At 51.2% G+C, this 12676-nt stretch overlaps 1 protein-coding gene across 1 annotated transcript in view; it reads right to left on the bottom strand.

Annotated features, from left to right (window-relative positions):
• The window catches only part of Prph2 (peripherin 2), a 12873-nt gene extending 1331 nt beyond the window's left edge, over positions 1-11542 (bottom strand). Inside the window, exons 1-2 of the mRNA XM_021218477.1 lie at positions 10748-11542; positions 2659-2905 (exon numbers count right to left, since the gene is read on the bottom strand). Of these exons, the coding sequence (XP_021074136.1) occupies positions 2659-2905; positions 10748-11328 (828 nt within the window). The 5' untranslated portion in view covers positions 11329-11542. The remainder of the gene's footprint in view (positions 1-2658; positions 2906-10747) is intronic.
• Positions 11543-12676: the final 1134 nt, after the last annotated feature.

Below are 12676 nucleotides of genomic sequence, written 5' to 3'. Positions count from 1 at the left end.
GGATTTCTGAGTTCGAGGCCAGCCTGGTCTACATAGAGAGCTCTAGGACAGCCAGAGCTATGTAGAGAGATCTTGTCTCCAAACAACAGAAGAGGACTCACTTCTGGGGCTGGAAGATGGCTCAGCAGTCAAGATCACTTGCTCTTGCAGAAGACGCAGGTTCGGTTCACAGTACCTACAGGGCAGCTCAGAACCATCTGTCACTCCGGTCCCATGGGATCTGATGCCCTCTCCTGACCTCCACTGGCACCAGGTGGACACATGACGCACATGCAGACAGCCAGGCAAAACACCCACACATAAAGTAAATCAGAAAAGATGGAAAATCGTTTCCTCTCCTGCACATCCTGGGTGTGCAGTAATGAACGGACGCTGGTCTCCAGCCGTCCGAATTTCTGCGCCAGCAGCCGCAGTGTCACACTCTGGGTCCTAAAGTATCTGGGTTGGCCTACCAGCCTGCACGTAAGTGGCTGTGAGGCTCCAAGAGGAGACAATGACTGCATCTTCTGGCTTGCAGACTTTCTGAGGAGGTGACAGCTGCCTCTGGTGGATGGCATGGGACACTGGGCCAGGAAGAGCTGTCAGCTGATTGGTGGTTGGCACGGTGGGTATCATTTTTTCCTTTCGTTTTGTACTCCACTCACTACTTACCTCTATGCAAGCTCAAGTTTCCTGTGCAGCTCCGGGCTGTTTTCTAAGAGTGAGACTGTCCCCCTCCCCCATACATTGGATGCACCCCACACCCCCAGCCCCAGAGCACACAGGGTGGGACAGTGCCTCACCAAATATCTAACAGTGGGTGCACTGGGGTGTATTTAATTGTAATGATAGTGACTGGTCAATTTTAGGTATTATTATTGCCTGTTGAAAGTTGTCTAACACGTTTTACAATGAGAGAAGCTATCTCCTCCTGAAGGAAACCCGCCGCACTGTGGACTCTGCACTGGGTAGTGTTCTACCCCTCTGTCCATGTTTGATCATCTTCTGACTGGATCGTGATGCACAAGGGGTCAAGGCTAAGTTACGACGCTGCCCGCAGCTCCAGCAGCCTACTGCCTGTGCCTGTGCCTGTGCCTGTGCCTGTGCCTGTGCCTGTGCCTGTGACAGCTCCGCTCCCTAGAGGTTGAGGGTGCTCAGACTCCCTGGTCCCCACGAGCTGGGTTCTAGCAGTGGTGAGCTAGACGGTGACCAGGTGCTCCACTGCAGTCTACAGAGCAGGCATCTTGTCAGGGATCTAAGGCTGATGACTGTCAACCTGGTGGCTAGCTGCTCCTCTCAGGACACTCATCCCCAAGACTGCCACAAGGTGTTATCAAGCCAGGAAGTGGCCTTGACATTAAAAGCTGTCACCTGTAGCCCTGTCACTTCCCACGGTGGCTTAGAAGAGGTGTGTAGATACGCCCTGAACTTGTCAGTGCACTACGAGAGAGATCCAAGAAATCTTCTCTAAGTGAAAGAAACTCCCTCAGCGTGTCTGTCTTGCTGCGTTTTGGTTTGGGAGGGTAGGTTTTTTTGAAGCAGGAAGCACGAATTCACCCCCAACTAGTTTGTGGCCTCTTCAGCACCTAGAACAGCTCCCAGCACCACGTGTTAGCATTTCCTTCCAAGGATTATTTGGGCAAAGGAAGATTGGGGGGGGGGGGGGGGCTGAGCTTCAGGAAACTACAGAAAAGGGAACCGAGCCTTATAGATGACATAAGGTTAGACTAGCATGTAAACACCGACTAGACTCTCCAAAAGTACAAATCCGTTTAGACGCTCTTGCCTGAAGGTCCCAGCACACACGTGCACGGAGACTCCCAGCAGTCCCCAGAGGTAATACCGCCGTCCTCGCCATCCCCGTCCCTGTGTAACAGTTAACGTGACCATCCAAGGCCACAGAAACAAACAGGGGAAGTGCTGGGGGAACCCCCAAAGTCTGGCTAAGTGAGAAGCCAAGCACAAGAGGTTGTGTAGCTTCCCACTGGTCCATGCACACCAGGTGTCCACAACAGGCACAAACTCGGGCACAGTTACAAGTGGGCTGGGGTGCTGAGTGTTACTGCTCAGTGGGTGTGAAGTTTTCTTGGGGTGGTGGGGGTGAATGAAATGTTTTAGAACTAGGTTGAGGTGGTGGATACGTGCTACTGTGAATGCAATAAACGGCTTAATTTTGCGCATGCCTTTAATCCCAGCACTTAAGAGGTGGGGGCAGGCAGATATCTGTGAGTTTGAGGCCAGCTTGGTCTACATGGGGAGTTCCAGAACAGCCAGCTCTCTCTATAGAAAGACCCTATCTCAAAAATAAAAAAGGAAAAGAAAGGAAGAAAAAGTCATTTTTTTGTTGTTGTTGATTTTTACCTAAATTTTTTTGTAAGTAATGACACCAGACACGATGGCACATCTGTGGTCCCAGCTTTTAGGGGATACTGAGGCAGAAGAACATGAATTCACGGGTAGGATGGGCAACATAATGAGAGTGTGTCTCAAACGCACGGCGGTAGACACCTTTTTCCTGGTACTTGGAAAGATAAGGAATTCTGGGCTAGCCTTGGCTACTTATCAAGTTCAAGGCTAGCCTAGATTACATGAGACCCTGTAGGTTTGCTCACCAGGTCTATCTTCACCGTGCTAAACCCAAGTCTGGCACGCTCCTTTCCCCACCCTCTGTGGGCCTACCTCAAAGAGCCAGACGAGAAGTGTGATGACGCCCATGGAGTTCATGAGGCTGCTGTAGTAATTCAGCAGGGCGGCCCTGCAGCCCCGAAGCCAGAGGTTGAGCTCCTCGGTCTGGTGGTCATAACTGTAGTGTGCCGAGTTGTTGGTGAGCTGGTACTGGATACAGGGCCGCGGGGAGCTGGGGTTGCAGCAGCTGAAAGGGACGCCGTCCACCAGGTACCGCCCATCCACGTTGCTCTTGATTCGACTGGAAGAGAAACAGCCTGGCTCAGGCTCTGGGGACACCTCACCAAGCAGCAGGTCCTCCCATGCCCTGAGAACCTGGATTTTTCATTCACATACTACCCACGAACACCCACCACATGCCAGCCACTGTACTAGGAACTACAAATAGGACAGCGAACCTATTCCCTGGAGTGGATGTTCTAGAAGGTGGAGGCAGGATTTAAACCCTCACCCTTCACCAGCCATCTCTTCCCTGCATAGATCATTCATGACCAATGTCTGCTGTGGCTCAGGGCCTGTGCAGAGGCAGGGCATGGAGGCTGGGGACAGGCAACTGCTGATGTGGCAACTTGGGCTCAGATGGATTCCTGGAACTCACTGGCTAGCTAGTGTAGTTCCAAGCCAGTGAGAGACTCTGTATGGAGGAGGAGGAGGAGGAGGAGGAGGAGGAGGAGGAGGAGGAGGAGGAGGAAGAGGAGGAGGAGGAGGTGGAGTTGGTGGTGATGGACAGCACCTGAGGTCACCTAAGGCTGTCCTCAGAGCTCCACACACACCCATGCATTCTCGTGCCTGAATGCCCACACACCCTCACACACATGCATAAAATAAAGACTGTCTTTCAGCCCTCATCTGAAAGAGCCCACGTCGGGCTGGTAGGATGGCTCAGTGGGTAATGGGGCTTGCTACACTTGGTGACCTGAGCCTGATCACCAAGACCACGTGGTAGAGAAAACCAGCTTCCACAAGTTGTCTTCTGACCTCCGGAGGCGTGGTGCAGAGCGTGCACACCTGTAGACACACCACAGACACACTCACGGATGAGGATAATAAGAGTTCATTGTTTCTAAAAACTGTAAAGCCCCCGAGGTTGCCTTACAGGCTGGCCTTGAACCTTAGAGATCTTTCCTTACCCATCCATGGAGAGTGCCCTGGATGTTTTCTTTCTTTCTTTCTTTCTTTTTTTTTTAAGATTTATTTATTTATTTATTTATTATATGTAAGTACACTGTAGCTGTCTTCAGACATTCCAGAAGAGGGAGTCAGATCTCTCGTTACGGATGGTTGTGAGCCACCATGTGGTTGCTGGGATTTGAACTCAGGACCTTCGGAAGAGCAATCGGGTGCTCTTACCTGCTGAGCCATCTCACCAGCCCGTTTTCTTTCTTTTTTATTTCAGTGAGCTACATCTGTGGCAGCATGCTGTGGGGGTGGCCCATAGGGCCCATAGATTTGTTCAGGTGGAATATAGACGGGGAATGTCTACAAGTACTCTATGTCTGTGGGTGACCCCTCCAGAAGCCTCTGTCATGAAGCTAGCCAGCCATGGGAGAGACAACCTAGACCAAACCGGTCTGACCAAGCTCTGATGTCTGTAGACCAAGTAGATGAATGGAACCTCGGACTTCTGTGAGGTTATCATCATCATCATCGCCATCATCGTCGTTGTCGTTGTTGTCGTCGTCATCATCATCATCATCATTAAGGGAATTCATCAGTGTCTTACTTTTCTCTTACATTTGTTACTGTGTGCACACACCTGTATCATGACGCCGTGCGGAGGTCGGAGGACAATTTGCAGGAGCTGAAACCTCCCGCCCCTCCCCCAACTAAGCCATCTCACCTGCTCCCTCCGACTTATCTGAATTTATACTTCTTTCTTTCCAAGAGCACCCTTTCTTTGCCTTAGGGTCCCCCTGTGGGCCTTTTCTATGCGCTGCCTGCTGCTTTCCACCGTCGGGATTAGTTAGGGCTCTAGGTAGGCTGCACGCAGTGGCGTGGGTTATGCCGCATGTCCACATGCCCTTCACTTTTCAAGAGCAGGGTGCACTACCTAACAAATAGGTGGCACTAGGTGGCATGGGCATGGGACGGGTAAGAGAGAACTGACCACTGGCTTTGACTCCTGCCCTGTACAGACCAGCTTCTTCCCTTCAGACAAATTTCTTAATCCTGGCCTGCCTCAGCTTCCTTGTGCCATGAGGATTATGTGAAAATGCTTGAAGAGGGCGTGGCGCACAGCAAATACAAAGTGAGGGGGAGCGCATGCGCAAAGTCATGAGGCTGAGGCTGGCAGATGCTCTCGTCGCTCCACCCCTCCCGTCTTGAAGGCCTGTGGCCCTGGGCACACTGAGCATAATTTAGTCTCTGAGATGTTTCCTCCCTCCAAGCACCCAGGACCCTCATCTGGCTTTACTCAAAGCCGAGGGCCTCCACACTCAGGTCCAGTTCTTGCTGCCAACTTGCAGGCCGTCCCCAGAGCCTGCACATATATTCCCCGGAAGCCAGGCACGGGTGTGGGTTTGGCAAAGAATAGACTACAGTGTCACTTGTTCCGTGATGCCGGTTCTTTCTGGACATGTGTGGGGCGGTTGTGAGCCCATCCCCTCACAGGCTCACGGGTAATATGAGTGACACATTTGACTAAGCTTTCAGCAAGTATTACCTCCTTTCCACATAAAGCCCTCTGAAGAGGACCTTGAAGAATCACCAGACGAGTGTGTAGAGAAGGCAGTGGGACTCTGAGGAGGACTGTCTCATCTAAAACCACATGGGCTGTTGAAGGCCAACCCCAGCAGTCACCCACTGACTTCCTACTGCCTTGGACTTTGCCCACTTCTCAGGATGTCACCGCCTCTCTCCTACATTGACCTTTAACTCCCATTGTCACTGAGGATGGCCTTGAACTTCCAATCCTCCTGCCTTCACCTCCCACGTGATCACAGGCATGTGCCACCACACCCAGTTTACTTGGAGACCAGGATGCGTCTCAAGACCACCATCATGCTGGCTACACATTCAACCAGCCGAGTTCCACCCCCGTACCCACTTCTCTGGGGCTGCTACTTGGAGACAGTGAAGTGAGAGAGAAACATGATCGTCTCTGCTCCTCCTGTACCTCAGGAGCCACTGCCTAGCCCCACTTGGGTCGCTACACTCACCCCAGGTGCCCCCAAGATGAAGTAAAGCCCACGCACCTGCCTCAGGCTATGAGTGTACCTGAAGTCACATAGTGATCACGGGGCTGAGGTCACAGAGACTCCTGAGTGTCCCCAACTCCCCACCTCCCCTTCCTAACCTTCCGGTGAGCAAGACCCCGCTGGTGTCCACAGGATGTGATCACGTCTCTCTCAGGCCGGGGCTCCCTGAGAACAGACTAAATTCCTTATATAGCTCCTCATCACCTGAGTGGCGTGGAAAAAAAAAAAAAAAAAGCCAAGCAGAAGGGGCGGGGAGCTATACACCCCACTCTCCAGGGTCAGCTCTCCACCACAGTTTCTTAGAGTCTCACTCTTTAGATGAGTCTCCAAAGGTCAAAGGTCAAGGGAATGACCCCAGTTCCCCAGCTGTCCCTCTGTTCCTTGAGTAGAATTAAGTCACTGGATGACTGAATCCCAAGTCACCCACTAAGTTCCATGTTTCTCCAAAAGAGTCTGCAGGCCGCCTTGAGAAGACTAGATTGCCCTAGCTGTGGGGTAGTCTAGACCACAGGCTCAAAACCTAATGGCCCCGCCCCCAAGCAGAGTACTTTTATAGCCTGGGAACCACTCTGATATAAATAGGCAGCTCACCCCTAAGGAGCTCTGCACTGACCTGGCTTTGTCTTAGGAGGTGGGGGGGCGGGGCTAATCTGCCAGAGGAAAGGAGGGCAGGGCCCTAAGTAAACAGGCAAGGTGATACAGGGATAGGGGGCAGAGCTGTCTGCCAGAGGGCCCAGGGAAGTCCCACCTGAAGCTTGGCCCTTCCTCCCCTGTGCTAAATTGGGGTCCTTCTTCAGGACCCAACACCCCAATCTGATGAAAGAGGCTTGGCTCTAAAATGAGATAAAAGAAGCTCTGGCTGGGGACAGATACGTGTTCCTGAGGACTGGGGTCATTCCTGGCCTTGGCTCCTCCTTCTGCAGATGCCAGGCAGTGACATCACAGTATGTCCCTTCTTCCAGGCTCATCCAGGACCCCCAGCTGAGGAGGGATGCCAAGGCACAACCTCCAGGACAGCCGGCAGAACTAGGGGTGCAGGGGGAAGGTTAAGAGGGGGGAGCTGTGGTTTGGTGGGGCATCTCTTTGCTATATGAAGTACTGACATAGAAGCACCAAGACTCATGCATCCCTCCACACCTCCCACACTACATACATACATACACACACATACATATGCATGCACACATGCATACACACATACGTACACATGCATACATACATACACACGTATATACACACACATACATACACACACATGCATGTATGCATACATACATACATGTTATTTTAAATTTCTTTTTAAAGCTTTTTGTGGCTAGTCACATGCCCCCTTTTTCTGGCCTTGTCCCTACCATCAGAATCTTACCCTAAGGTTGCTGAGAGTCCAGAAAATAATGTAGTCTATTTCTCAGGGGTTGGGGGCTCAAAATACAAATAAATAAACTTTACAAAGCTCAGAATTTCCTCTTCCTTTTTTTATTGTTTTTGTTCATCAGTTTGTTTGTGTGTTTGTTTTTGTCTTTGTTTTTCAAGACAGGATTTCTCTGTGTAGCCCAGGCTGTCCTGGAACTTGTTCTATTGACCCAACTGACCTTGAACTCAGAGACCTGCTTGCTTCTTTTCCTATTTTCACACCTCTTACTGAGGTCAATCATATGTTCAATAGCAAAATCCCTCCAGGACAATGGGATTAAGATAATTGCGTCCTGGGGCTGGAGAGATGGCTCAGTGGTTAAGAGTGCTGACTGCTCTTCCAGAGCTCCTGAGTTCAATTCCCAGCAACCACATGGTGGCTCAAAACCATCTGTAATGAGGATCTGATACCTTCTTCTGGTGTGTCTGAAGACATCGACAGTGTACTCACATACATGAAATAAATAAATAAATAAAATATTTTAAAAAATTAAAAATAAAAAAAATTTTAAAATTAAAAAAAAATAATAATTGCGTCCCAGCAAGTTGGTATGGTACACAGAGGTACATTTTTAAAATCTTTTTAAGACATACTATTTATTATGGTGGGGCCCAAGCATGCCACAGCGCCTGTGAGGAGGTCAGGGCACACTTGCTAGAGTGAGCTCTCTTACTGTGTGCTATTGAAGTCACACTGTCAGACTCAGCAAGAATCTTCACCCACTGAGCTACCTTGCCAGTCCCACTGAAGTAATTCTGACTGAGTTAAATGTCCACTTGGAAATTTGGGTCCCCTGGTTATTGGGAGTAGAGTGACCTGGGTCATTTCTCTACTCTCAAAGCAAAAAGGAATTTAGAATTACAAAGAAACTTGTATATTGTTCTTCAAAGAGTGGCTTTAAGGAAAGACAAGACGCTGACAGAGACACTGGGGGAGGGGTGGCTGAAAGGGTCAGCTCCTGCCTCCTGCGGTGAAAGAAAAAAGAGGAGGAAGAAGGGGAAGGGAGAGGGGGAGAGGGCGGGAGGAAGGAGGGAGAGGGAGGGGAAAAAAGAGGAAAGAGGGAAGGAGGGAGGGAGGGAGAAGAGAGAGGGAGGAGGGAAGGAAAGAGGGGAAGGGAGAAGGGGGAGGAGAGATGGAGGGAGGAAGGCAGGTAGGCGGGAGGGCAGCTGTTGAGAAGGTGGATCAGTGGTAAAGCGGTTGTTTAGCGTGCCCCAGGCCCTGGGTTATGTAGGTCCCTATCAGTGAGTGGGGAAAGGAAAGATTCCCTAGGGGAGGACTTTCTGTGGTTCTGCTGAGTGAGCATGGTATTAAACCACCACCTAACGACCATCACCCCACCCCTCCCACCCCCCCACCGGCACACAAGCGCTCTCAACCTCCGGCAGAGAGGCTCTGACAGCAGACAGTGAGCAGCAGAGGCTCACGACTGGCCAAGGGCAGAAAACATAGACTGCAGAATGCTCTGCCCTCGATGGGACACCTCTATCACAGCCCGTCCTCCCAAGGCTCAGGGATCATCCAGGGGGAAGGGGACAGAGCGCACAAGACCCACTGGACGGCTGCAGGAAACCAGTGCTTTCCTGACACAAAAGGGCAAGGGCTTCTATAAACTGTTAGCAGCTTTGACTGCATGCATGAGACCTGTGCAAAACCAAGCCTGAAGAAGTCCCAGCACTGATGGGGATGTGGAGTAACTGAAGAGTTATTGACAACTAATGGCTGCCAGCGAGTTCTGGGAGGGGGTTTCTTCCTCAGGGGTGTGGACCCTGAGAGACTACCCATGCTCCGGTAGATGGCCAGACATTCGTGCACATACCGATAGCAGTAACTGGACTCCATTTATTTGAGAGGGGGGTGGGGGGTTAGAAGGGCATAGGGTGGAAGGGATTGAAACACATCCGACACCTGTGAAACTCCATCAATTCGAAAAGGAGAAAAAAGAAGGGACTCCATCCGGAGTCCACATTAGAAAAAGAAAAGAGAAAAATGGCAGAGATGAGTGGAAGCCTCTTTCACCTGGTTTTAGCACTGGCCTCACTTGTGCCCAAGGGGCGGGGCTACTTATTCCCTTGCTTCCCTTCCTCCCAGCTGACTCATGCCCTGTCTCCACAGACTTGTCATCAGACGGGCAGAACTGGTCACAATCCTCTCCTTGCTTGGGGATTTGTGGCTGTAATCTCCTTCCACAGAGAAAATGACATCCAAGCCGTGACCTTCACTGGGCCTCCCTCCACCCAAGTAGCAAAGCCTGGTCTAAGTTAGATGCCAGCCGCCCAGGAGCCTCTGGGGTGTCAGCCAGGGTATGTCACAGAGCATGCCCCTCCCTGGGGAGCATCCTCTGGGGAAGAGTAGCCTGCGCTGAGGGCGGGCGAGGCTCATTCTCCATGAACCCTCCCCACCACAGAACTCCATCTTCACGCGTACCAAGCTTACCTTGGGAAACCTTAGCTGTGCTGTGCCGGCAAACAAAACAGGAGGGGCTCACCATGGTGCGAATGCCCGCCTGAGAGGAAGTGCCGGGGCACCACGCCAAGAAAAAAAAAACAAAAACAAACGGACTCCCTGCGCACACTGTATACACGCACACAGATAACAACAGACCAGGCATGGTGGCACATGCCTTTAATCCCAGCACTTGGGTGGCAGAAATAGAAGAATCCCTCTGAATTCAAGATTAGTGTAGTCTACAAAAGGAATTCCAGGCAGCCAAACTACATACGACACTTAAAAAAAAAAAAAGAAAAAAGAAAAAGAAAGAAGAGAAAGACCAGCCGGACGTGGTGGCGCACGCCTTTAATCCCAGCACTTGGGAGGCAGAGGCAGGCAAGGATTTCTGAGTTTGAGGCCAGCCTGGTCTACAAAGTGAGTTCCAGGACAGCCAGGGCTACACAGAGAAACCCTGTCTCGAAAAACTAAAAAAAGAAAGAAAGAAAGATGGGTAGAGGACGGTGGCCAGTCACATGTCAGTTGACAACAACGCCAGAAAGAAGCACAACCCAGAGTTTGCCTACTTCTCACCCTGAATAACAGGAAGATGGGTCACCATATCCTAGGACAGACTCCCGTAGGCACCTTTGACCTTGTCAAAAGCTTGGGAAAACTGAGGTCGGAACCAGGAAATGTCAGCTCTATGGCAAGCAGCACCTCGGGTAGACCAAGATAAGTACGGGGAAAATAGCGTGAGCTATGAAGACCCCATTCTTACTGTAGGAAGGGGCCTCGTGTTCTGGCTCTCCTCCTGGTAATTCCCATCTATCTTAGCCTATCACTCCACACCTTTCCCCGCCTCAGCCGGATATGAAGCTGAACCAAATGAGGCTGCGGTCGTTGAGGGCCAGACAAACCAGGCTGCTGGCAATGTCACATGGTCCAGCATAATGCCCCTCACACAGACATCTATTCTATACTCAATAGAGGGAAGAAGGGACTGGGCAGGAAATCGAAGACCTGGGTCGGAGCGGTGGCTACTCACTCTTTGACCTCCTTGGAGGAGAAGTCCAGGTAGCGATTGCTGATCCACTGAATCTCGAACCAGTCCCGGAAGCCGTTGTTCCCACAGCACTTGAACTCGATCTGGAGCATGTCAATGGTCTTTTTCATGAAGCACCGGCCGGGGGTGTCCGTGTCCCGGTAATACTTCATCCCATTCTTGAGTCCGTAAGCCAGGGTGCTCTCCAGGGAGCCCCGCAGCAGAAAGCAGCAGAGAGCCACCAGGAAGAGGATGACGTTAAAGAAGACGCAGACAGCCAGGTACGGCTTCAGCCAGGGCTTCCACTTGGCGTACTTGGCCGGGTCCAGGGCGTCATAGCAGATCTTCCCAGCCAGAGAGTTGAAGACACAGGACAGAACCCCCACCCCTATCAGGGAGTTGGGCACAAAGTGGCTCTCGGAATTATTCATCACCTCGCTCCTCTTGCGGAGTTCAATCTTCAGGAACAGCCCCAGGCTGAAGAGGACGATGCCGGCCAACACGGACAGCCAGTTCATAAGCCAGAGCCCCTGGGCCAACTTGACCCGCTTCTTCTGGTCAAACTTGACTTTGAGCAGCGCCATGCTTACCAAATGGGTTCAGCAGCCTTCCACAGTGCAGCTTCCACTCCTAATCCGAGTGAGCTCCGGGGCTGGACAGCTCAGGGTCTTGGGAAGAGCACCATGGGCCCCAGTTGCAGGGAGTTGCCCATTTTGGGGCCTCCCTAGCCTGGGATCCCCGTTAACTCAGTAACGGTAGCCAGGGAGCTAATCTAGGCCGCTGTGTCTGCAGAGTCCTTCCCAGCCAAGGAGGGACAGTCCGAACACTGCAGATTAAAAGTGGGATCCACAGCAGTCGCTAATCTCTTTAGCCGGGGTCATCCCATTAGACAAAGCTATGCCAATTCAAAACATGGCCGGGAGGAGCCTCCGTGTGTATACATGCTGGACCCAGCTCAGCTCAAAGATCCAGAGCCAGAAGGACGGAGGCTGGCTAGAATAGGCTGGGCAGTAGTTTCCGCACACCTCAATGAGGTTCTCTTGGGTCTGTGAGTCTGAGGCCAAGAGAGGGGCTTGGAGAGATGGCTCCGTGGTTAAGAGCACTGACTGCTCTTCCAGAGAGAGCTCAGGCTTGGTTCCCAGCACCCACACATAAGCTCACACCCATCTATAACTCAGTTCTAGGGGATCTGATGCCCAATGCTGGCTTCCATGAGCCCCAGACACCTAAGTGATTCACAGACCTCCGCGCAGGCAAAACAACCATTCACATGTGTTAAAGACAACAAAGACAGCAGTGGCCCACATTGTCAATCCTATCACTAGGGAAGCAGAGGCAGGCAGATCTCTGAGTTCCAGGCCAGCCTGGTCTACAGAGTGAGTTCCAGGACAGCCAGGGCTACACAGAGAAACCCTGTCTCAAACTAAAGATCACAAACAAATAATTCCAGATTCCACCCCCTGTCTTGGTGGTTGGGTGTTTTGTGATTTTTGTTTTTATTTTAGACAGGGTCTCACTATGTAGCCCAGGCTGGCCTGAAACTCACTGTGTAGAGCAGATTGCTTCAAATGCACAGAGGTCCAACTGCCTCTGCCTCTTGAGTGCAGCAAGTTCAAGGTCAGCGTGAGCTACTTGAGAGCCTATCTCAAGCAAACAAGCAAACAAAGAATCAACCAAAGTAGCAACTGCATTATGTATCTGTCACCGGGGTCACAGCAAGGGGCACGGGAAGCCTTAGGGAGCGAGTCTGCTATGTGTTGTTGCTCTTTGGGATTGGTTTTTCTGTCTTGTTTTTTCCTTGTTAAGACAAGCTCCCTAGAGCCCTCATAGTACTGTATAGCCCAGGCTAGCCTCGAAATTGAAGACATCTTCCGATCTCAGCACCACCACGCCAGTTAATTATCATTTCTTTTTTTCTTTTTTTCTTTTTTT

The sequence above is a fragment of the Mus pahari genome, chromosome 18, assembly GCF_900095145.1.
Source record: "Mus pahari chromosome 18, PAHARI_EIJ_v1.1, whole genome shotgun sequence".
NCBI lineage: Eukaryota > Metazoa > Chordata > Mammalia > Rodentia > Muridae > Mus > Mus pahari.
This window is presented reverse-complemented; position numbering and strand designations above follow the sequence as displayed.